Source organism: Oncorhynchus nerka, linkage group LG24 (genome assembly GCF_034236695.1).
Source record: "Oncorhynchus nerka isolate Pitt River linkage group LG24, Oner_Uvic_2.0, whole genome shotgun sequence".
Classification (NCBI taxonomy): Eukaryota; Metazoa; Chordata; class Actinopteri; order Salmoniformes; family Salmonidae; genus Oncorhynchus; species Oncorhynchus nerka.
The window spans coordinates 60448687-60474292 of record NC_088419.1 but is presented as its reverse complement, the minus strand read 5'-3'; the positions used below and the strand labels follow the sequence as shown (position 1 = coordinate 60474292).

General features: G+C 43.0%; 1 protein-coding gene across 5 annotated transcripts in view; it reads left to right on the top strand.

Annotated features, from left to right (window-relative positions):
- LOC115108336 (transducin-like enhancer protein 4) overlaps positions 1-25606 on the top strand; it is a 103880-nt gene that overhangs the window by 36520 nt on the left and 41754 nt on the right. For 3 of the 5 annotated variants that reach the window (XR_010460928.1, XM_065009021.1, XM_029632540.2), the window contains exons 4-10: positions 2011-2055; positions 16392-16454; positions 18321-18395; positions 19101-19278; positions 19937-19953; positions 21225-21359; positions 24828-24881. Coding sequence is in view for 4 of the 5 variants with exons in the window: in XM_065009021.1 (XP_064865093.1) it covers positions 2011-2055; positions 16392-16454; positions 18321-18395; positions 19101-19278; positions 19937-19953; positions 21225-21359; positions 24828-24881 (567 nt within the window). In the remaining variant the exon portion in view is untranslated. The remainder of the gene's footprint in view (positions 1-2010; positions 2056-16391; positions 16455-18320; positions 18396-19100; positions 19279-19936; positions 19954-21224; positions 21360-24827; positions 24882-25606) is intronic. The other 2 variants (XM_065009019.1, XM_065009020.1) reach the window with 2 other exon arrangements.

The following is a 25606-nucleotide window of genomic DNA, read 5'->3' as shown; positions in this document are numbered from 1 at the left end:
ACACGATGACTCACAGTGAAATGGAAGGGCAAAGGAGAGCGCAAACACTCTGAGATGAATGGAAGAAGAGAGCGAGAGATGAACAGCAGAGAGAGAGAGAAAGAAAAGAGCTGCAGCTGGTTGAATGAAGTGAAGGAATGCTTTATAGTTGGTTGCTCAAACGACAGTGTGTCTGTATGTCAGACTAAAGGCTAGAGAGACCGATAGGGGGTGGATGTTGTTGATGGCTGTGGACTAGTTAGCCAAGCAGGGTCTAGCCTGAGGGCCCAACACCCTCACACACACACACAAACCTACATCACTGCGACACACATACACACTCCTTTCTCTGTCTCCCTCATGTTCTGTCTGTCTGTTGCTCTCTCATACACACTGATACACACACAGTCTCACACACACACACACACACACACACACACACCACACACCCTCCTCGTTGTGGTGGTTGGGTGAGCGATGTCAGCAGGCTGGCTTACTGTTTCTCCGCCGGGCTGAGCCTCTGCCACATCCGCCACATACCGGGCACAATCTGCTCCAGACTGACACACACACACACACACACGCACCAACATACCAGGGATTATACACACGGCGCTCAATGAGAATGCACTGACACGAGGGAGAGATTATATAAGGGGGGCTGGCAGGCAAGCAGCTAGGGAAAGATGAAGCCATTAAGAAACAGAACAGACAAACCTGCACAACGCTACAACAACTCTGCTCTGTGGCTGCCTGCCGCTGCTGTTGTGTAGTGTTGGGGCTCTTAGCTAGCTTAGCTTGGTTTTTCACCTGAGATCATAAACCTGCATGGGGATTTTAAGGCCATTCTTTTATATCACTGAGAATGATACAGTGGGGCCTTGGAATAGCATGTCTGGAGCAGTGTTATAGGAATGTACACCATGAAAATGAACGAGTGTAGATAAGGTGAATGAGAATATGGACTGTTTAAAGATTACATGTATTTTGGTGTGGTTGAGCTGGATGAATTCCTTGTAGTAACACAGTACAGTACGTTTGGGGCTAAAGATCATGTTTTTAATCTTACATAAATTCAACCCCCCCCACACACACAGACACACACACACACAGACACACACATACACACACTCATACGGGTCCAGCCGTGTTGGTTCTCCATAGAACCTTATACAGTGTCTTTCAGCCTATTTACAAAATCATTACATGGTCCTTATTCCTCTATACAGACTGCTCTGTGAAGTGGCTTGTGTTGTCCAATATACCACTACATTAACATACTGGTCCTCGGTACACCACTTACAGTATCTATTATGATAGAGAGAAAGATAGAGAATGAGCATTCTTAAGAATGGTTAGAGAGCAAGAGAGAGAGAGAGAGAGTGAATTAATAAGAATGATGATGGAGAGGTGGAGGGAGGACATGATGAGAAGAAAATAGCTTTTATGATGCTGAGGAGAGGGCCAGAGGAGAGGATTCAGAGATGGACAAAAGAAAGAAGAGGGTACGTGTGTTTGTGCGCAATAGAGACGGAGAAAGAAACAGATATGCCAGAGAGAGAGAGATCAAGAGCGAGAGACAAATAGAGAAAGAGGCAAAGTAAGAGATTCAGGGAGGGAGAGAAGAGACAGAAACAGAGAGGAGAGACTAGTGTCCATAGTCCGGTTTGATGGTCCTCACTCTCGGTGCTGTTCATGTGCCTACTGAGACTGGCTTTGTCACAACGACTGATCCTCCCTGTCTCTCCAACCCTGGATGGAAGTTATTACTGCACATTACTGTGTGTACACACACACACACACCCACGCTGGCACTGAGAGAGACAAACAGCCTCATACAGACTGACACACACACACACACACACACACACACACACACACACACACACACACACACACACACACTCTCACATTTCCACCATGTGGACACGAACAGACGCACACACACACATGATTGATCCCTTGATTCTACAGTATTTGATCTATTACCTCTGTATACTCATTGAATACTGTTGTTTTCTCTCTCTGCAGTACTATGAGATGTCCTACGGGCTGAACATTGAGATGCACAAACAGGTAAGAGAGATGTTACTGTATGTCAGTATTACAGTGTGTGTTGTCTGGTCTGCTTCAGTGATGGTCTTTACAGGGAGCAGCGGAGGACAAACACCACAATCACCATCCGTTTCAGCCCTCCCTGACATCAGCCGCTTTCTCGATCTCACGCGCACGCACACACACACACACACACACACACACACACACACACACACACACACACACACACACACACACACACACACACACACATGCTCTTATGTGTGTGCGTTTCATATGCATGAATTGCAGTATTTCTCGTACTATCTGAAAGAGTGTGTTTGTCACAGTAGGGTGTGTGTGTGTGGTGTGCATATGTGTGTGGGTGCGTCATGAGCAGCAGAGTCCTGGCAGGCACCCCATGTCCCTGTCTTTTCCTCACATTTCCAGCTAATGTGCCATTGACAGACACGTGGCACATTGTTGCAGAGTGAGCGTTGTGGCGCGTTATCCACTTGACTGACGCCTTCATTCAAGGTGACTTCCAGGCTTCTACTACGGCATCACGGACAGCAGTGAAAATGTCTGATGGTGTTTAGCAGAACCAAACAGACCCAGTACCACAGATAGACCCAGGTCTAACAGAACCCGGTAGACCCAAGGCTAACAGAACGAGCCCCAGTGAAACTAAGCCCCAGAACCACAGATCCAAAGCTAACAGATCCAGAACCACAGAGTGTGTAGTGAAAGGGGGCCGTTAGCCAGTAGCCAGGCAGTCGGAGCTCCACTGTAAGCTCTACTGTCACCTTAGAGGAGACATGAACAGAGATCTGCCTGTACTACTCCAGAAAGGGAGAGGGGAGGGATGGAGAGTAAGGGAAGGAGGGAATGAGAGAGAGGAAGAGAGAGCAGCTGAGGAGAGAGAGGGGGGTGGGGCACAGGAGAAGGGAAAGGAAAGCTGAGACAGTGAAAAGAGAGGGGGAGAGAGAGGTGTTGAGCAAAAAAGAGAGAGGGGGAGTTAAATAGAGAGAGTGTGATATGAGAGAGAAAAGAGATAGAGAGGAAGGATGAGTGAGAGCCAGAGAAAGAGAGGGTGAAAGAAGGGGAAAAAAAGAGCGAGTGCACCGAGAAACGACAAGGGGAGCTTTGAGCTCTGGCGAGGAATAATGAATCATGAATACGTTTAGCAGTATCTGCTCTTAGTTCCTCTCTTCCCAGCCCTAGTCGTGTGCCATTACTCTCCTCATTTTCACGCACAGGGCCATCTCATGTGCTGCTGCCATTAATTGAGACATCGCGGTCACTCGCTGTCTACAAGAGTCAGAGTCCCTTTAGCTTCTACTGATCGGGGAGGGATGTGTATAGGAGAGGATTTGGAGGGAATGGGCCGGCTGCCAACAGGGCTACTGATACTAATTGATCTGATACTTTCTGATCTGATACTGATTGATCTGATACTAACTGATCTGATACTAACTGATCTGATACTAACTGATCTGATACTATCTGATCTGATACTATCTGATCTGATACTATCTGATCTGATACTGATTGATCTGATACTAACTGATCTGATACTAACTGATCTGATACTAACTGATCTGATACTATCTGATCTGATACTATCTGATCTGATACTATCTGATCTGATACTAACTGATCTGATACTAACTGATCTGATACTAACTGATCTGATACTAACTGATCTGATACTATCTATCTGTGTGTGTGTTCTGTTTTCCCCTCCCTTCCTGCCGTGTAGATGGTGATCAGTGATCAGCTATGGCATTATGGTAGCTTTAGATCAGAGAACAGCTAACGGAGCACAGCATACACTTCTCTGCCTCACTGGGTGAAAGATAGGGGAGCACCACTGATACTGTATGTAGGACCATTGAAGGACTAGTAGACTGGGTTTACTTATTCAGTGATATACAGTATATGTTGGCAGAAATGAAGTCATATCAACACGTGATGTTTTAGGTCTGCAGGCTGCTAGTTATATATTCCATGCTATACATTCTCAGAAGTCTCACGGATCTGCGTCCAAATGAAGCCTCAGTACAGGGGTTGAATATGCAGTGAAATACAGCACATTTGGAAAGTATTCACACCCCTTCCCCTTTTCCAAATGTTGTTACGTTACAACCTTCTTCTAAAATAGATTAAATAAATGTTTTTCCTCATCAACATACACTATACCCCATAATGACAAAGCAAACATTTTTGCAAATGTATTAAAAATAAATAACAGAAAAACATTATTTACATAAGTATTCAGACCCTATGCTATGAGACTCGAAATTGAGCTCAGGTGGATCCTGTTTCCATTGATCATCCTTGAGATGTTTTTACAACTTGATTTGAGTCCATCTGTGGTAAATTCAATTGATTGGACATGATTTGGAAAGGCACACACCTGTCTATATAAGGTCCCCAAGAACGCAGTAGCCTCCATCATTCTTAGATGGAAGAAGTATGGAACCACCAAGACTCTTCCTAGATCTGGCCGCCCGGCCAAACTGAGCAATCGGGGGAGAAGGGTCTTGGTCAGGGAAGTGACCAAGTACCTGATGATCACTCTGACAGATCTCCAGAGTTTCTCTTTGCAGAATCGAGAACCTTCCAGAAGGACACCCATCTCGGCAGCACTCCACCAATCAGGTCTTTATGGTAGAGTGGCCATGCAGAAGCCACATGACAGCCCGCTTGGAGTTTGCCAAAAGGCACCTAAAGGACTCTCAGACCATGAGAAATTAGATTATCTGGTATGATGAAACCAAGATTAGAGTCTTTGGCCTGAATGCCAAGCGTCATGTCTGGAGGAAACCTGGCACCATCCCTACCGTGACGCATGATGGTGGCAGCATCATACTGTGGAGATGTTTTTCAGCAGCAGGGACTGTGAGACTAGTCAGGATCAAGGGAAGGATTTTTATTTTTTTATTTTACCTTTATTTTACTAGGCAAGTCAGTTAAGAACAAGTTCTTATTTTCAATGACAGTCTAGGAACAGTGGGTTAACTGCCTGTTCAGGGGCAGTACCTTGTCAGCTCGGGGATTCGAACTTGCAACCTTTCGGTTACTAGTCCAACGCTCTAACCACTAGGCTACCCTGCCGCCCCAATGATTAGTAGGACAAGACATTTTTTATAATTCACACACTTACCAAGATAACACGTGGTCATTCCTACTGCCTCTGATCTGGCGGACTCACTAAACACAAATGCTTTGTTTGTTATTTGTTGTAGTGTCCCCCTGGCTATCCGTACATATCAAAAACAAGAAAATATTGCCATCTGGTTTGCTTAACACTGTATAAGGAATTTGAAAGGATTTATAGCATTTACTTCTACTTTAGCTAATTAAGTATATTGAAGCATAGTCTTTTACTTTTACTAAAATAGTATTTTACTGGGTGACTTTTGACTTTAACTTGAGTAAATGTATCTTAAAAGAACCTTTACTTTTACTAAAATAGTATTTTACTGGGTGACTTTTGACTTTAACTTGAGTAAATGTATCTTAAAAGAACCTTTACTTTTACTAAAATAGTATTTTACTGGGTGACTTTTGACTTTAACTTGAGTAAATGTATCTTAAAAGAACCTTTACTTTTACTAAAATAGTATTTTACTGGGTGACTTTTGACTTCAACTTGAGTAAATGTATCTTAAAAGAACCTTTACTTTTACTAAAATAGTATTTTACTGGGTGACTTTTGACTTTAACTTGAGTAAATTTATCTTAAAAGAACCTTTACTTTTACTAAAATAGTATTTTACTGGGTGACTTTTGACTTCAACTTGAGTAAATTTATCTTAAAAGAACCTTTACTTTTACTAAAATAGTATTTTACTGGGTGACTTTTGACTTTAACTTGAGTCAATTTATCTTAAAAGAACCTTTACTTTTACTAAAATAGTATTTTACTGGGTGACTTTTGACTTCAACTTGAGTAAATTTATCTTAAAAGAACCTTTACTTTTACTAAAATAGTATTTTACTGGGTGACTTTTGACTTTAACTTGAGTAAATTTATCTTAAAAGAACCTTTACTTTTACTAAAATAGTATTTTACTGGGTGACTTTTGACTTTAACTTGAGTAAATGTATCTTAAAAGAACCTTTACTTTTACTAAAATAGTATTTTACTGGGTGACTTTTGACTTTAACTTGAGTAAATTTATCTTAAAAGAACCTTTACTTTTACTAAAATAGTATTTTACTGGGTGACTTTTGACTTTAACTTGAGTAAATTTATCTTAAAAGAACCTTTACTTTTACTAAAATAGTATTTTACTGGGTGACTTTTGACTTCAACTTGAGTAAATTTATCTTAAAAGAACCTTTACTTTTACTAAAATAGTATTTTACTGGGTGACTTTTGACTTTAACTTGAGTAAATGTATCTTAAAAGAACCTTTACTTTTACTAAAATAGTATTTTACTGGGTGACTTTTGACTTCAACTTGAGTAAATTTATCTTAAAAGAACCTTTACTTTTACTAAAATAGTATTTTACTGGGTGACTTTTGACTTTAACTTGAGTAAATGTATCTTAAAAGAACCTTTTACTAAAATAGTATTTTACTGGGTGACTTTTGACTTTAACTTGAGTAAATGTATCTTAAAAGAACCTTTACTTTTACTAAAATAGTATTTTACTGGGTGACTTTTGACTTTACTTGAGTAAATGTATCTTAAAAGAACCTTTACTTTTACTAAAATAGTATTTTACTGGGTGACTTTTGACTTTAACTTGAGTAAATGTATCTTAAAGGAACCTTTACTTTTACTAAAATAGTATTTTACTGGGTGACTTTTGACTTTAACTTGAGTAAATTTATCTTAAAATAACCTTTACTTTTACTAAAATAGTATTTTACTGGGTGACTTTTGACTTCAACTTGAGTAAATTTATCTTAAAAGAACCTTTACTTTTACTAAAATAGTATTTTACTGGGTGACTTTTGACTTTAACTTGAGTAAATTTATCTTAAAAGAACCTTTACTTTTACTAAAATAGTATTTTACTGGGTGACTTTTGACTTCAACTTGAGTAAATTTATCTTAAAAGAACCTTTACTTTTACTAAAATAGTATTTTACTGGGTGACTTTTGACTTTAACTTGAGTAAATTTATCTTAAAAGAACCTTTACTTTTACTAAAATAGTATTTTACTGGGTGACTTTTGACTTTAACTTGAGTAAATGTATCTTAAAAGAAACTTTACTTTTACTAAAATAGTATTTTACTGGGTGACTTTTGACTTCAACTTGAGTAAATTTATCTTAAAAGAACCTTTACTTTTACTAAAATAGTATTTTACTGGGTGACTTTTGACTTTAACTTGAGTAAATTTATCTTAAAAGAACCTTTACTTTTACTTAAGCATGACATTTTTAAGCCTTGAGACAATTGAGACATGAATTGTATGTGTGCCATTCAGAGGGTGAATGGGTGAAATATATAAGAGCCTTTGAACGGGTATAGTTGTAGGTGACAGGCGCACTGGTTTAAATGTGTCAAGAACTGCAACGCTGCTGGGTTTTTCACACTCAACAGTTTCCCATGTGTATCAAGAATGGTCCACCACCCAAAGGAGTCAACATGAGCCAGTATGCCTGTGGAACGCTTGTCGAGTCCATGCCCCAACAAATTGAGGCTGTTCTGACTCAATATTAGGAAGGTATTCCTAATGTTTTGTACACCGTGTATACAGTATATGCAATATAGAGTGTATTTGGAAAGTATTCAGACCCATTGACTTTTTCCACATTTTGTTACATTATAGCCATATTCTAAAATGTATTAAATGCAACATTTCCTCATCAATCTACACACAATACCCCATAATGACAAAGCAAAATCATAAATAGCTTATTTACATAACAATTCAGACCCTTTATATGAGACTCGAAATTGAGCTCAGCTGCATCCTGTTTCCATTGATCCTCCTTGAGATGTTTCTACAACTTGATTGGATTCCACCTGTGGTAAATTCAATTGATTGGTCATGATTTGGAAAGGCACACAGCTGTCTGTAAGGTCCCACAGTTGACAGTGTATGTCAGAGCAAAAACCAAGCCATGAGATTCAAGGAATTGTCAGTAGAGCTCAGCGATAGGTTTGTGTCGAGGCACAATGGGGAAGGGTACCAAAACATTTCTGCAGCATTGAAGGTCCCCAGAACACAGTGCAAGAAGTTTGGAACCACCAAGACTCTTCCTAGAGCTGGTCGCCCGGCCAAACTGAGCAATCAGGGGAGAAGGGCCTTGGTCAGGGAGGTGACCAAGCACCCTATGGTCACTCTGACAGAGCTCCTCTGGGTTCCTCTGGGGAGATGGGAGACCATTCCAAAAGGACAACCATCTCTGCAGCACTTCACCAAATCAGGCCTTTATGGAAGAGTGGCCAAATGGAAGCCACTCCTCAGTAAAAGGCACATGACAGCCCACTTGGAGTTTGCCAAAAGGCACCTAAAGGACTCTCAGACCATGAGAAACAAGATTCTCTGGTCTGATGAAAGTCTTTGGCCTGAATGACAAGCATCACTCTGGAGGGAACTTGGCACCATCCTTACAGTGAAGCATGGTGGTGGCAGCATCATACTGTGGGGATGTTTTTCAGCGGCATGGACTGGGAGACTAGTCAGGATCAAGGGAAAGATGAACGGAGCAAAGTCCCGAGAGATCCTTCACGAAAACCTGCTCCAGAGCCCTCGGGACTTCAGACTGGACCGAAGGTTCGCCTTCCAACAGGACAACGACCCTAAGCACACAGCCAAGACAACGCAGGAGTGGCTTCGGGACAAGTCTCTGAATGTCCCAGCCAGAGCCCGGACTTGAACCCGATCTAACATCTCTGGAGAGACCTGAAAATAGCTGTGCAGTGACCCTCCCCATCCAACCTGACAGAGCTTGAGAGGGAAGAATGGAAGAAATTCCCAAAATAAAGTTGTGCCAAGCTTGTAGCATCATACCCATGAAAAGTCAAGGCTGTAATCACTTCCGAAGGTGCTTCAACAAGGTACTGAGTAAAGGGCCTTAATACAGAACCTGTTATTGCTTTATATTTATGGGCTATTGTGTGTAGATTGATGAGAAAATAACAACAATTTAATACATTTTAGAATAATGCTGTAACGTAACATAATGTGGAAAAATTCAAGGGGTCTGAATACTTTCTGTACATAGGTCTGCAGAAGACTAGTTACATACTATATTTAGTGATATACTGTATTCAAGGATATTGGCCTGCAAGGCACTCTGTTCACAGTTCTACTGTACACTACTGTTCAAAGTTTGGTGTCTAGTTTGAGAAACAGACGCCTCAAGTCCTCAACTGGCAGCTTCATTAAATAGTACTCGCAAAACACCAGTCTCAACGTCAACAGTGAAGAGGCGACTCCGGGATGCTGGCCTTCTAGGCAGAGTTCCTCTGTCCAGTGTCTGTTTTTTTTTACCCATCTTAGTCTTTTATTTTTATTGGCCAGTCTGAGATATGGCCCTTTCTTTGCAACTCTGCCTAGAAGGCCAGCATCCCAACTCTTCACGGTTGACGTTGAGACTGGTGTTTCGCGGGTACTATTTAATGACGCTGCCAGTCGAGGACTTGTGAGGCGTCTGTTTCTCAAACTAGACACTCTAATGTACTTGTCCTCTTGCTCCTCTTTATATTCATTCTGGTTAGAGACCGTTTTTGCTGTTCTGTGAAGGGAGTAGTACACAGGGTTGTACCAGATCTTTAGTTTCTTGGCATGGAATAGCCTTCATTTCTCAGAAGAAGAATAGACTGAGTTTCAGAAGAAAGGTCTTTGTTTCTGGTCATTTTGAGCCTGTAATCGAACCCACAAATGCTGATGCTCCAGATACTCAACTAGTCCTAAGAAGGCCAGTTGTATTGCTTCTTTAATCAGGACAACAGTTTTCAGCTGTGCTAACATAATTGCAAATGGGTTTTCTAATGATCAAATAGCCTTTTAAAATGATAAACTTGGATTAGCTAAAACAACGTGCCATTGGAACACAGGAGTGATGGTTGCTGAAAATGGGCCTCTGTATGCCTATGTAGATATTCCATTTAAAACCAGCTGTTTCCAGCTACAATAGTCATTTACAACATCAACCATGTCTACACTGTATTTCTGATCCATTTGATGTTATTTTAATGGACAAAAAATCAGCTTTTCTTTCAAAAACAAGAACATTTCTAAATGACCCCAAACTTTTGAACGGCAGTGTATATATTCATTCTAGACGGCTCAGTGGATATAGTAAGTGATAATGCCCTACAGAAGGCTAGTTATATATTCAGTGCTAGGCCTACAGAAGTGTGTGCGTGTGAAGAATTGTGAATTTGCCCAAGGTGTGGAAATGCTGGATACAAGGATAAGGTTTAATAGACAAGCAATGGACAGGCATATGCAAACGGACAGACAGACACGTTCCTCTGAGAGTTTCACAGCAATCTGGCATAGAGTGAAGGACAAACCTCTCATTATATGCTCATTCTTTATCTGTTTGTTCCCTCAGTGCCAGACCCAGACCAGAACAACAGTCAGAGTTGGGTCAGACTGAACACACACACACACATTATTCTATTGGACGCCATTTAGCTGAGTGTTTGTGTGTGTGAGTGAGATAAAGAGAGAGAGTGAGAGGGTTTACAAAATGTGTGTGCTCTAGTGTCTGCATAATAAATGTGTGTGTGTTTGCTCGCTCATGCCTAATTACCGCTAGCTGTCTGCCCAGACTATGTTTCTATGTGTACATATAATGCATATTAATACGTAGCCTCGGCTGGTTGTGCTTAGCTGGCATTATAACCTGAAACCAGAGCTGTGTGTGGCAGAGAGATGAAGATGGCATTATAACCTGAAACCAGAGCTGTGTGGCAGAGAGATGAAGATGGCATTATAACCTGAAACCAGAGCTGTGTGGCAGAGAGATGAAGATGGCATTATAACCTGAAACCAGAGCTGTGTGGCAGAGAGATAAAGATGGCATTATAACCTGAATCCAGAGCTGTGTGGCAGAGAGATGAAGATGGCATTATAACCTGAAACCAGAGCTGTGTGGCAGAGAGATAAAGATGGCATTATAACCTGAATCCAGAGCTGTGTGGCAGAGAGATGAAGATGGCATTATAACCTGAATTCAGAGCTGTGTGGCAGAGAGATGAAGAAGATGGCATTATAACCTGAAACCAGAGCTGTGTGGCAGAGAGATGAAGATGGCATTATAACCTGAATCCAGAGCTGTGTGGCAGAGAGATGAAGATGGCATTATAACCTGAATCCAGAGCTGTGTGGCTGAGAGATGAAGATGGCATTATAACCTGAATCCAGAGCTGTGTGGCAGAGAGATGAAGATGGCATTATAACCTGAAACCAGAGCTGTGTGGCAGAGAGATGAAGATGGCATTATAACCTGAAACCAGAGCTGTGTGGCAGAGAGATGAAGATGGCATTATAACCTGAAACCAGAGCTGTGTGGCAGAGAGATGAAGATGGCATTATAACCTGAAACCAGAGCTGTGTGGCAGAGAGATGAAGATGGCATTATAACCTGAATCCAGAGCTGTGTGGCAGAGAGATGAAGATGGCATTATAACCTGAATCCAGAGCTGTGTGGCAGAGAGATGAAGATGGGCTTTGCTTTAATGCCTTCATTTCCAACACACTGATTTGCCTGTAATAGGATTGGGTCTCTCTCTCCCCTCTTTCTCACCACCATCACCTCCTCCTCTCCTCCTCTCCTCTATCCTTTAATCCAGGCTTGATCTTAGTGGGTTCAGTGCTTTTTTCTCTCTGTTTATTTAAAGAGATGGATTAGGATGAGGGGTGTATGTGGGTCAGCTGGAGGAGGCTTTGGACGGGTCAAACGTCCCTCGGTTTGTGTGTGTGTGTGCACAGCATGTGTGTGTGATCACTGATGTGTGCAACCCCTCTTTGCACATGTTATAGCATATGTGCTCTGTGTGTGTGTCTTTGATGTAGGAGTGTGTGAGTGCATGCATGTGTAACAGAGCTCATTTGTGAATAATGAGGCAGAGAGAGAGAGAGTGATGTAATCATGTTGGAATGAGAGAGCGAGAGAGAGAGAGTGATTCATTCCCAGGGAGCTAGCCTTTTAGCCTAATGGGTTTGTCACTCGATCAAAAGTCCACTGAGTAGCTACAGATGCCCTGCTTGGGGTTTGTGTATGAACGAGTGTGTGTTTGTGTGTGTGTGTCTATAGGTGTGTGTGGGCACACATGCATGCCTGTTCATATATATGTGTGAGACCGAAAGCATTATCTAACGTCTGTGTTCTCCTGCGTGGTGTGTCTGTTTGCTTTGTGTGTGTGTGTCTGTGTAGATCCCCAACGGTGAACGGGACGCTCCAGTGCCTTTCAGACACAAATAAAAATGAGTTGTGTATGTGTACTACCAAGGTGTATGTGCGCTTCCCCAGTGTGTATGTGTATTGCCATCGTGTATGTGTGTGGCCAGTGTATGGGACTAGTTGTGTACTGTATAATTGCTTTGTGGTGGACAGGAGTTTAAAGCTGTAGCAGTCTGTCAGCCCAAGCTGGTAAGCTGGCAAGCTGGCAGTGTGTGAATATGAATGTCAGAGTAATGGGTAAGCGCATTATATTGCTGGGGAGCCTACGAGAGATATTGTTAAAAATAACCCTAACTCTGGGACTCAGGCAGAAATTTGCCCGCAGGACTGCGTTTTCACAGATGTCCCGTAAAGGCTTCTCTTTGTCTGCTAAAGAGCCGCTCTATGTGTGTTTTGTGTGTGTATATTTTATGTGTGTGTATTCTTGTGTGTTCTTGTGTGTGTGGTTTGTACGTGGGTGTGTGTGTGTGTGTGTGTGTGCACATGCATGAATGAGAGTGTTGTATGTCTTTCCTGTTTATTTGACAGAGCCTCTATATCTGGCTTAGTAAGAGAGGGAGTGTGTTTGTGTGTGTGTTTCAAGTTGTATTAGTCGTATGTACAGGATAAACGTGTATGTATGGCGGGGGCTGTCTGTGTTTCTGTCTTAATGCTCCATGCCTCTCATGGTGGGCTCTGTTGCTTTTATGAGAGCATTTCAATATTTTTTGTGTCAATATCTGTCTGTGTGTGTGTGCTCTGTTTGTTTGTTTTTCTTTCATTGTGCGTGTGTGTGTGTGTTTACGTGTGCGTGTGTGTGCTTTACTGCTCTCCTTTCCTCATTCCCTCTCTCTGTTTCTTTTCCTCCTCTTCCCAAATAGAGGGGCCATCAATCAGAGGGCGGGGGGGGGGGCTGCTGGCTTAGCGCCAGGAAGAGAGGCTGGCACTCTGCCCAGAGAGAGAGAGGGAGAGAGAGAGAGAGAACGAGGGAGAGAAAGGAAGAGGGAGGGTTCGTGAACAGGATGAATAGAGAGAGAGAGACCAAGTGAGCAGAGGGAAGGGAGAGAAAAAAAGAGAAACAGAGTCTAAGTGCACAGAGGAGAGGGAGGGAATAGAGCGGGAGAGAAAAGGAGCGTGAGAGAGAGAATAGGGGTGATAGACGAGGGAGGAAGAGATCAGTTATTTTATTGAATACCTCTGTGGCTTTGACCACAATCAGTGGCTGATTAGTGCATCACTGGTTACTAATATTTGCCTTGAAGTGTTTGCAGAGGGAGGAGAGCAGTTCCATTAGGCAGCAGGGGGAGGGAGATAAGGATAGACTAGGGCTGTCTGGCCAGGGGCACTTGCTCGCTCTCTTTCTGCTGCTACAGGACTGAGGGGGACTAAGGGGACTGCTGAACACATGCAGGCAGGCACGCACGCATAAAATGAAACACTCACACACATACACACACCCATATCTACACACTCTCACCCAGCACAGCCCCACTGGGGCTCAGGGAAAGACACAGCTGGCAGTGCCCAAATACACCATCGCAACTCCCCCCCCCCCCCCCCCCCCCATCCTCACTATGCTAAGCTAACCTAGCCGAGCCCACACATTCACATTCAACTGTCTTAGCAAAGCTTTTGCATCATGTTATAAAGTAAGTGCTCCAGGAAAGCTTACTGCAGCTTGTCTATGTCATACCAATGATCCACTTGCATTAGTTTCAGAGTATCAGTAATGACTCCTGTGTTTCAGTTCACTGTATTAATTATTTCCCTGAAATGATCTGATGATGGGGGAGCACGCTGAGTAAAGCTGTGCAGACTGTGTGTGTGTGTGTGTGTGTGTGTGTGTGTGTGTGACTGTGTGTGTGTGTGTGTGTGTGACTGTGTGTGTCCCCCTCAGGCAGTGACAGACTGATGTGCTCCACAGCCTCCAGAGAACTGTGTCCTTGTCCTCCCTCTCATCCATCCATCTTCTCTTCCTCCCACATTTTGGAGGAATTTAGGGTGATTTGTTTGTTCTAAATGTAGCCTAATATAGACTAACATTCCCTCTCCTCTCCTCTCCTCTCCTCTCCTCTCCTCTCCTCTCCTCTCCTCTCCTCTCCTCTCCTCTCCTCTCCTCTCCTCTCCTCTCCTCTCCTCTCCTCTCCTCATCTCTCCCTCTTTCCGCCAAACAAAGAGGCAGCAGTGTTCTGTTGGCAGACTATTTATCCTCAGGTGTTTATTGACCAGCCCTCACCTCCTCCTTTGTATCCATCCACCCATCCCTCCATCCACAGCCCTGCCAAAACTCCCTTATGCACTCTTTTGGCAGAGCTCTCCCCAACAAGTCCATGTTGTTGTTGCTGACACCTGGCCTACGCTGGAGGAAGAGAGAGGGAGAAAGAGATGGGGGAGAGGAAGCAGTGCGGAGCTCTGTTTGAAGCAGGCTGCCAAGACTCCGGTCTGACTGATCTAGGATCAGTTGTAGCCATGGTTGTGTTGTTAGTGAGAGCAGAGGCAGGTCATCTGCACTGATCTGGAATCAGAATTCCTGGGTTGGCTGCCTGGTCGAGGGAGGCCAGCGGCTGCAGTCTACTCTCTGAACAGCTCATTGCTAGTCAACAACTCAATGATTGTAGTTTCTTGGTCTAGCTACATGTATTAATGTTACACAGTGTCATAACAGTATATTGTAGACACAGTCCAGTAAGAATACAATCCCTGTTCCTGCCCCCTCCCTACTCCCCCATACCCATTTTACAGGCCTTCACTAAGCAACACAACATTAGTTATCTATCAATACTGAATGTGTCTCTCTCTCCTCCCGCTCACTCTGTTTTCTGTCTCTTTCACTTCCTCTCTCTCACTTTCAGACACACACACACACACACACACACCAGTCAGCATGCACACAAGCCCACATTATATCATTAACTAGGTTTTCTCTCCCCTTCGAACGGAGCGCTGTATCTATTAGAGAGCTGTGTTGTAGAATTTGGCCTTGCATTGAGATGGGGCTGGCTGTTTCTGACAGGTGTGTGAGTGTATCAGACCCTGTCAGTCACTGTCCTCTCCTCTCCTTTGTCTCCCTCTGTGTGTCAGAAACATGTGTTGGAGTGGATCCATGGAGGGACACAAATACATAGAGAACCATCAAGGAAGGGAGGGAGGGAGGGAGGGAGGGAGGGAGGGAGGGAGGGAGGGAAAGAATGAATAGAGTAATAATGGCTGTGGGAAGGCTGTTAAAGAGCGAGAGAACGCCTGAGTGAGGAAGACAACAGAATGAGGCTCAGTGTGTGTGTGTGTGCATGTACACATGCATTTGTATTCTTTCATTTGTGTACATTATATATTGACATGTTATGTGTTGTGTGTTTGTTAGGCTCCATGTGTAGAAGACACAATTCGATGTCCTCACTTAGAAAGAGCATTTTCAATGGGCCTTTGGCAAGTGAGAGATAATTGATGAAATAATGGCATCGAATGCAGTGAGGAGGAGAGAGATAAATGAGAAAGGGAGGGTGTTGAAAGGCCATATGAAAACTGGAGACTAATAACACAGCTGGCCTTTTAAAGACTCTCTCCCTCTCACTCACTCATTTTGTCTTACTATCTCTCTCTTTCTCTTGCGGCCTCTTACTCTTTCTGTTTGTCTCTCTCTCATGCACTTGTTGTCGACTGGGTTTGAACCCAGGGCACCTGCATGCCACATGACTGTGTTAGCCCGCTGAGCTAAAGGCATGAGCTTGAGGTGCTAAGATTTCAGGTCCCGGGAAGGGTTACTCATTACCGAACCACCTCCATCACATGCCTACTAACCTGAGTTGCCTCAATGACATTATTGATTATTATACGAGCTGTGAGAGGGATGGATGAAGAGTCTGTACATTCATTGATGTATGTTTGTGTTGCTCCTGCTGCTTCCCTGAAACATATTAGGGGCCCAAGGGAATGAATAATGTACTATATTACCTTGTATGATACATAAGATAAGACTGAAGTGTGTGTGTGTGTGTGTGTTGCAGGCGGAGATTGTGAAGCGTCTCAGTGCCATCTGTGCTCAGATCATCCCCTTCCTCTCTCAGGAGGTAAGTATCACACACACATACACACACACACACGCTCATACTGTTCTTACAATGGAAACCACATGGTCATAAGTACATATTGCTCTGTGTTCATCAAGACATAAGTACATATTGCTCTGTGTTCATCAAGACATAAGTATATATTGCTCTGTGTTCATCAAGACATAAGTACATATTGCTCTGTGTTCATCAAGACATAAGTATATATTGCTCTGTGTTCATCAAGACATAAGTACATATTGCTCTGTGTTCATCAAGACATAAGTATATATTGCTCTGTGTTCATCAAGACATAAGTATATATTGCTCTGTGTTCATCAAGACATAAGTACATATTGCTCTGTGTTCATCAAGACATAAGTATATATTGCTCTGTGTTCATCAAGACATAAGTATATATTGCTCTGTGTTCATCAAGACATAAGTATATATTGCTCTGTGTTCATCAAGACATAAGTACATATTGCTCTGTGTTCATCAAGACATAAGTATATATTGCTCTGTGTTCATCAAGACATAAGTACATATTGCTCTGTGTTCATCAAGACATAAGTACATATTGCTCTGTGTTCATCAAGACATAAGTATATATTGCTCTGTGTTCATCAAGACATAAGTATATATTGCTCTGTGTTCATCAAGACATAAGTACATATTGCTCTGTGTTCATCAAGACATAAGTATATATTGCTCTGTGTTCATCAAGACATAAGTATATATTGCTCTGTGTTCATCAAGACATAAGTACATATTGCTCTGTGTTCATCAATACATAAGTATATATTGCTCTGTGTTCATCAAGACATAAGTATATATTGCTCTGTGTTCATCAAGACATAAGTATATATTGCTCTGTGTTCATCAAGACATAAGTACATATTGCTCTGTGTTCATCAAGACATAAGTACATATTGCTCTGTGTTCATCAAGACATAAGTACATATTGCTCTGTGTTCATCAAGACATAAGTATATATTGCTCTGTGTTCATCAAGACATAAGTATATATTGCTCTGTGTTCATCAAGACAAGTATATATTGCTCTGTGTTCATCAAGACATAAGTACATATTGCTCTGTGTTCATCAAGACATAAGTATATATTGCTCTGTGTTCATCAAGACATAAGTATATATTGCTCTGTGTTCATCAAGACATAAGTACATATTGCTCTGTGTTCATCAAGACATAAGTATATATTGCTCTGTGTTCATCAAGACATAAGTACATAATGACCCAAAACAATTTCTTAGCAGTTTCTTGACTGAGGTTAATATGTTTGACCCTATACCATGTGTGTGACAAGAATGTGGTGATAAAAAAATGTATAGGTAAAGTGTGTGTGTGTGTGTGTGTGTGTGTCCGGTGATGAGTGTGTGTCCACTGAAGGGAAGGTCACAGAACTGGTGGCGGTTTTACCTTGGTCAATATTGACACAGTGTGTGTGTTCTCACTTGTGTGTGTGTTTACGTACTGTGTGTGTGCTTGAATGAGTAAATAGGTGTGGGTTTTGGGGTGTTTGAGTGTGGTCCTGCTGCGTACTTTTGTGTGGGCATGTGTGACACTTTCTGTGTGTGTGTGTGTGTGTGTGTGTGTGTGTGTGTGTGTGTGTGTGGTTGCTCAATCAGAGCATATATTTGTACTGTGTGTGCATACAGTATGTTTGATAGTGTGTATTGAAGTTTGTTGTGTGATATATGTGCATTTGGTTCCATCACAAACATGTCAGGTACAATATACTGTATATGTTAGGAACAGCACACGGTGGGGTAAGTAATGTGTGTGTGTGCGTGCGTGTGTGTGTGCGTGTGTGTGTGTGTGTGTGTGTGCGTGCGTGCGTGTGTGTGTGTGTGTGTGTGTGTGTGTAGCACCAACAGCAGGTGGTCCAAGCAGTGGAGAGGGCCAAGCAGGTCACTATGGCCGAACTCAACGGCATCATCGGGGTGAGTCACCTCTATTCACCATGACAACCATTACACCCCCGACAGCGACACTGTCCACATACACACACACACACACACACACACACACACACACACACACACACACACACACACACACACACACACACACACACACACACACAGCCTACAGGCAGTGGCATGCACACCTCTCTCTCTGCAGTGTTTATCATCCTGGGAGGAACAATGGGGTGTAAGTAGGCTGTAATGTGATGAGAGCTCAGACAAGCTCTCACTGGAAAGCCCCTCTACTTTCACACACACACACACACACACACACACACACACACACACACACACACACACACACACACACACACACACACACACACACACACACACGCCAAAACAAGCTGTAATAAGACCCGGGGAAAACAGGTTCCCTTTATCTCTATGTACCCCCCTCTCCCTTTTCCTCCGTCCCAATCTTTTTCCCCCTCTGTTTTCTTCTCTCCCTCTGTCTACTCTTTTATATTTTGGTTTCTCTCTATTTGTCCTACTCCCTATCTCTCTCTCCCTCCTCCTGTCCTCCCTCTCTCTCTCGCCGCTGTCCTCTTTTTTTTCCCTCTGCTCTACTCTCACCGATTTTTCTCTCCATGTCTTCTGTCTCTCTCTCCCTCTAATCTTTCCTTGTTCTCTCTCTCCCCCTCTTCCCTCTCCCCCCTGCCCTGTCTCCCTGGTGTACAGCAGCAGCAGCTCCAGCACCTGTCTCACCACACCCCAGGTATCCCACTGACTCCCCACCCGTCAGGGCTCTCTCTGGGGGGAGGCTCGGGCCTACTGGCCCTCACTGGAGCCCTGGGAGTCTCCGCCCACCTGGCCTCCAAGGACGAACGCAACCACCTGGACCCTGAGCACCTGAGAGGTACGACTCACTGACTGTTCTCCACGTGAAGGACACTGGTGGAGAGTTGTAGTACTGAAATGTGTCAGCTTTTGATACAAAATAACCACTTGGTTGAACTTTAATTGAACTCAAAGGGTGGCAGAGTATTATTTTATTTTTCTATTTAACATTTATTTAACTACACAAGTCAGTTAAGAACAAATTCTTATTTACAATGACGGCCTACCGGGGAAATGCCTTTTTCAGGGGCAGAACGACAGATTTTTACCCTGTCAGCTCGGGGATTCGATCAAGCAACATTTCTCTAACTACTAGGCTATCTTTAAGAAAAGCACTCATTAAACATAAAACAAGTGACAAATGGCACTCCGTTGCCTGCAAGGCTGTATATTGACGTAGCGTGGTTATATGTTAAACTTCTAGGTCCCTGGTGCAGAAGAGAAAGAGACAGAGCAGACATGAATGAGTGAACAGAGGAAGACAGAGAGCATTGTGTCAGAGGAGTGGAGACGGAGAGGGCAGCACTGCAGATTGGAGACATGCACAATACAAAGCTTGTGTTTTTATTGCAGTGGGACAGGCCGTTTTTCAGGTTGACCTTGGCTTGCTGTGGGATTGTTGTTATTATTATCTATACTGACGTCAATTCCCTCCCCCCTCTCTGTTCCTTCCCCAGAAGGTGCGCCCAGCAGGGTAAGTAACCCCAACGTGTGTGTGTGTGCTTGTTCATGTGCTTGTGTGTGCATTTCGTGTGTATACAGTACGTGCGTGCTTGTGTGTGAGTGTGTGTTTATGTGACTGTGATGTAAAGTGAGGGGGAAAGAGAGTCTCTTTAAAGAGGAACTCTAAAAAACGTATGTTTTGTTGGAGAGCTGCCATTAATTTAAAAAACAGTACTAGAATTATTAAAGCGAGTACAACAGTAGAACAGTGATATTGTTCCTTGACTAAGGTCCAATAGAACACTGGTCAGTTCTATGGAGACAATAATATTATGGTGATATGGGTCCAGTAGGATGGTCATGGGGCTGTCTCTTACTCTGTGGTTTAGATATAACCTTGGTGTGTTGGAACTGAGGGAACCGACAGACCAGACTATTAGACAGCTGTCCTCACTCACACTCACTCTGATAATAACATAAAGAGGGAGGAGTTGAGAGAAGAAATGAGAGATATAGAAGGAGAGAAGAAAGAAAGAAGGAAATAGGGAGGGTACTCTGAGGGGAGCAAGTAAAAAGGAGAACATTTGACTGTGTCTATTTTATTAAAAAGTCTAAATGATTTAAGTGTGCAATAGCCTTTTCTTTATTTTCTTAACCCCTTTACCCAATGGTCTGATAAGAGGTCCGGTTTGAATTTAACGTCCTTCAAAATATGGATGGAAGTAGGTAGGAGAGATGCATATCAATTTGTATTTGTTAAGTCGTGCCAATATTACATTTTTGAATTTTAAATAGAGAGGAAGAAAGAGAAAGTGAGGGGAAGAAGGAGAGGGGGAGTGAGAGATGGAGGAGAAGACTGGGGAGTTTGTTGAGAAAACTGTGGTTCTTTGTGTGTTCTGGTCATGTCCGTCCAACCAGCTTCCTTCCTGTGTCCTCTACAGTTCTAAGGAGCAGAACTTTCCGTAGGAGTCAACCGATGAAAGAGAATAGAGTTATGCCACATAGAGCCCAGAAATAATACTCCACTTTGATGTTTTATTCCTCTATTATGGGGAGTCCCACCACGCTCTTTCTGGTATAAATAGCCAGAAAATGGGCTTCTTGTACAATGATCAGAGTCATATTTTACATGAAGTTGTCAGTGTCAGGGAGAAAGTTAATTCATAATAACACATTCAGAAATGTGTTGTTTGGTTGCATTTTCTGTATGACTTATCTGCTGTGTGTTTTTCTCTCTTTTATGTGTGTGTGTGTTGTTGTGTGTGTGTGTGTGTGTTGTTGTGTGTGTGTGTGTGTGTGCAGAGTAAGTCAGTGTCATCGACGGACAGCCAACCGGTGGAGGAGCGCCAGGGCCCGTCGGGGGGGTACTCCTCCTCCCAGGGAGGGGATGCAAAGAGGAGGCGCTGTGATGACAAAGAGCCCCTCCCACCTCACTACGTACGTACGCCATTCAATCAAACCCGCAGCATTAACGGTGTCTCTGACATCACAGGTTAACCGGGGGTCACACTCCTTCTACCAGTCAAATATGTGTTTAACTTGTGTTTAACACATCACACCGGTATCACCAAAATAGATAACCCTAGTGAACATGATCTCTCTCGCTCTGTGGAATGAGTGTTCTGATTGACATAAATACACACATCACACCAGTATGAGAACTGCCTCACACATCACATCAGTATGAGAGCTGCCTCACACATCACATCAGTATGAGAACTGCCTCACACATCACATTGGTATGAGAACTGCCTCACACATCACATTGGTATGAGAACTGCCTCACACATCACATCGGTATGAGAACTGCCTCACACATCACATCAGTATGAGAACTGCCTCATACATCACATCGGTATGAGAACTGCCTCACACATCACATCAGTATGAGAACTGCCTCATACATCACATCGGTATGAGAACTGCCTCACACATCACATCGGTATGAGAACTGCCTCACACATCACATCAGTATGAGAACTGCCTCACACATCACATCGGTATGAGAACTGCCTCACACATCACATCAGTATGAGAACTGCCTCACACATCACATCGGTATGAGAACTGCCTCACACATCACATCAGTATGAGAACTGCCTCACACATCACATCGGTATGAGAACTGCCTCACACATCACATCGGTATGAGAACTGCCTCATACATCACATCGGTATGAGAACTGCCTCACACATCACATCAGTATGAGAACTGCCTCACACATCACATCGGTATGAGAACTGCCTTACATCACATCAGTATGAGAACTGCCTCACACATCACATCGGTATGAGAACTGCCTTACATCACATCAGTATGAGAACTGCCTTACATCACATCAGTGTGAGAACTGCCTCACACATCACATCAGTATGAGAACTGCCTTACATCACATCAGTATGAGAACTGCCTTACATCACATCAGTGTGAGAACTGCCTCACACATCACATCAGTATGAGAACTGCCTCACATCACATCAGTATGAGAACTGCCTTACATCACATCAGTATGAGAACTGCCTCACACATCACATCAGTATGAGAACTGCCTTACATCACATCAGTATGAGAACTGCCTCACACATTTACATTTATATTTAAGTCATTTAGCAGACGCTCTTACACATCACATCAGTATGAGAACTGCCTCACACATCACATCAGTATGAGAACTGCCTCACACATCACATCAGTATGAGAACTGCCTTACATCACATCAGTATGAGAACTGCCTCACACATTTACATTTATATTTAAGTCATTTAGCAGACGCTCTTACACATCACATCAGTATGAGAACTGCCTCACACATCACATCAGTATGAGAACTGCCTCACACATCACATCAGTATGAGAACTGCCTTACATCACATCAGTGTGAGAACTGCCTCACACATCACATCAGTATGAGAACTGCCTCACACATCACATCGGTATGAGAACTGCCTCACACATCACATCGGTATGAGAACTGCCTTACATCACATCAGTGTGAGAACTGCCTCACACATCACATCAGTGTGAGAACTGCCTCACACATCACATCGGTATGAGAACTGCCTCACACATCACATCGGTATGAGAACTGCCTCACACAAACAACTACCTCTTTCCCAACTGTATTTAATTTATTTATTTATTTTGCTCCTTTGCACCCCATTATTTTTATTTCTACTTTGCACATTCTTCCATTGCAAAACTACCATTCCAGTGTTTTACTTGCTATATTGTATTTACTTTGCCACCATGGCCTTTTTTGCCTTTACCTCCCTTCTCACCTAATTTGCTCACATTGTATATAGACTTGTTTTTTTTTACTGTATTATTGACTGTATGTTTGTTTTACTCCATGTGTAACTCTGTGTCGTTGTATGTGTCGAACTGCTTTGCTTTATCTTGGCCAGGTCGCAATTGTAAATGAGAACTTGTTCTCAACTTGCTTACCTGGTTAAATAAAGGTGAAATAAAAAATAAAAAAAACTGCCTCACACATCACATCAGTATGAGAACTGCCTTACATCACATCAGTATGAGAACTGCCTCACACATCACATCAGTATGAGAACTGCCTTACATCACATCAGTATGAGAACTGCCTCACACATCACATCAGTATGAGAACTGCCTTACATCACATCAGTATGAGAACTGCCTTACATCACATCAGTATGAGAACTGCCTCACACATCACATCAGTATGAGAACTGCCTTACATCACATCAGTATGAGAACTGCCTCACACATCACATCAGTATGAGAACTGCCTCACACATCACATCAGTGTGAGAACTGCCTCACACATCACATCAGTATGAGAACTGCCTCACACATCACATCAGTATGAGAACTGCCTCACACATCACATCAGTATGAGAACTGCCTCACACATCACATCAGTATGAGAACTGCCTTACATCACATCAGTGTGAGAACTGCCTCACACATCACATCAGTATGAGAACTGCCTTACATCACATCAGTGTGAGAACTGCCTCACACATCACATCAGTATGAGAACTGCCTCACACATCACATCAGTATGAGAACTGCCTTACATCACATCAGTATGAGAACTGCCTTACATCACATCAGTATGAGAACTGCCTCACACATCACATCAGTATGAGAACTGCCTCACACATCACATCAGTATGAGAACTGCCTCACACATCACATCAGTATGAGAACTGCCTCACACATCACATCAGTATGAGAACTGCCTTACATCACATCAGTATGAGAACTGCCTCACACATCACATCAGTATGAGAACTGCCTCACACATCACATCAGTATGAGAACTGCCTTACATCACATCAGTATGAGAACTGCCTTACATCACATCAGTATGAGAACTGCCTCACACATCACATCAGTATGAGAACTGCCTTACATCACATCAGTGTGAGAACTGCCTCACACATCACATCAGTATGAGAACTGCCTTACATCACATCAGTATGAGAACTGCCTTACTACATCACATCAGTGTAGCCTCTCGTAAAGGGAGGTGTTGTGAGCTCTGTTGATCATCAGCCTCTCTGTACTCCATAATGGTTGTTTTTTTCCGGTCTGTCTATGTCCAGAAATAGTCTCATCTCCACCGTGGCCCTGATCTGGCTCAATACAATTAGGGGGTGATGTCACTTCACGTGATGTCAATAGGAATATCAGGCCATGATCACATCAAAGAGTTGTTGCCATGGTGACTAAGTGCCATCGCTGTCACCCGTATTCCCAGAGATAAAGAGGGAGGGAGAGAGAGGAGTAAAGCAGTGATATGGCCAAACAGAGTAAGAGAGGTTGTGTGTGCCTGACATAGTGAGGGAGTGAGCTGTGGGCAATGTTTATGTGGTAGAGAATGTTTGTGTTTCTGACATTCTCCTCTCTCCTCTGTCTCACAGGACAGTGATGGAGACAAGAGTGAGGACAACCTGGTTGTGGATGTCTCTAACGAGGTAAGTGTGTTTGTCAACCATCGGCACAGATCTAGGATCAGCTTACCCTGACCCCAGTCAACCATCAGAGAGAGAACGCTAAACTGACCTTAAATCAGCATCCGATACTGCTGCGGAAAAACAAACAATGAGTCATATATAACTACTGGCTGAAACCGGTCCGTATTGACCAGACCCTCCCTAGCCAAAAGAACATAGTTCAAATGGAAAGCTGAGTCTCCTCTCTCGAAGACCCTGTTGTTTCACTGTGGCTGGTTAAGTATAGGAGAATAAGACACTTGCGTCGGGATTTTGAAAATAGTGAATATTATTATATAAGCACATTATTGGGAGCTAGCTTGCTGCTTTTCTCTCCTCTCCTACCGAGTACAGTCTCCCTGCTGAACACACACAACCACATATACACACACACACCTCATGCACACATAAACACACACACACACACCCCTCCTTTCATCAGATGGCAGCAGTGTGCTTCCTTTATTTATGCAAAGCCATTTATGCCCTCAGAATGTTTAAATTCTTTAAATACCTCACGCAGTGTACCAAAATATGTTTTATCTAAGCCTTCTGTGTTTGATACTGCGCAGCACAATGCACAAAAGCAGGAAAGTCTCTTGTGTGATTTGTGAATACAGAACAATTGGAGAATTTGACAAATGTGCTTAATGGGTGTGTGAGAGGGAGTGTCTCTGGTGACTATACTAGAACGGTCTATGGATGTG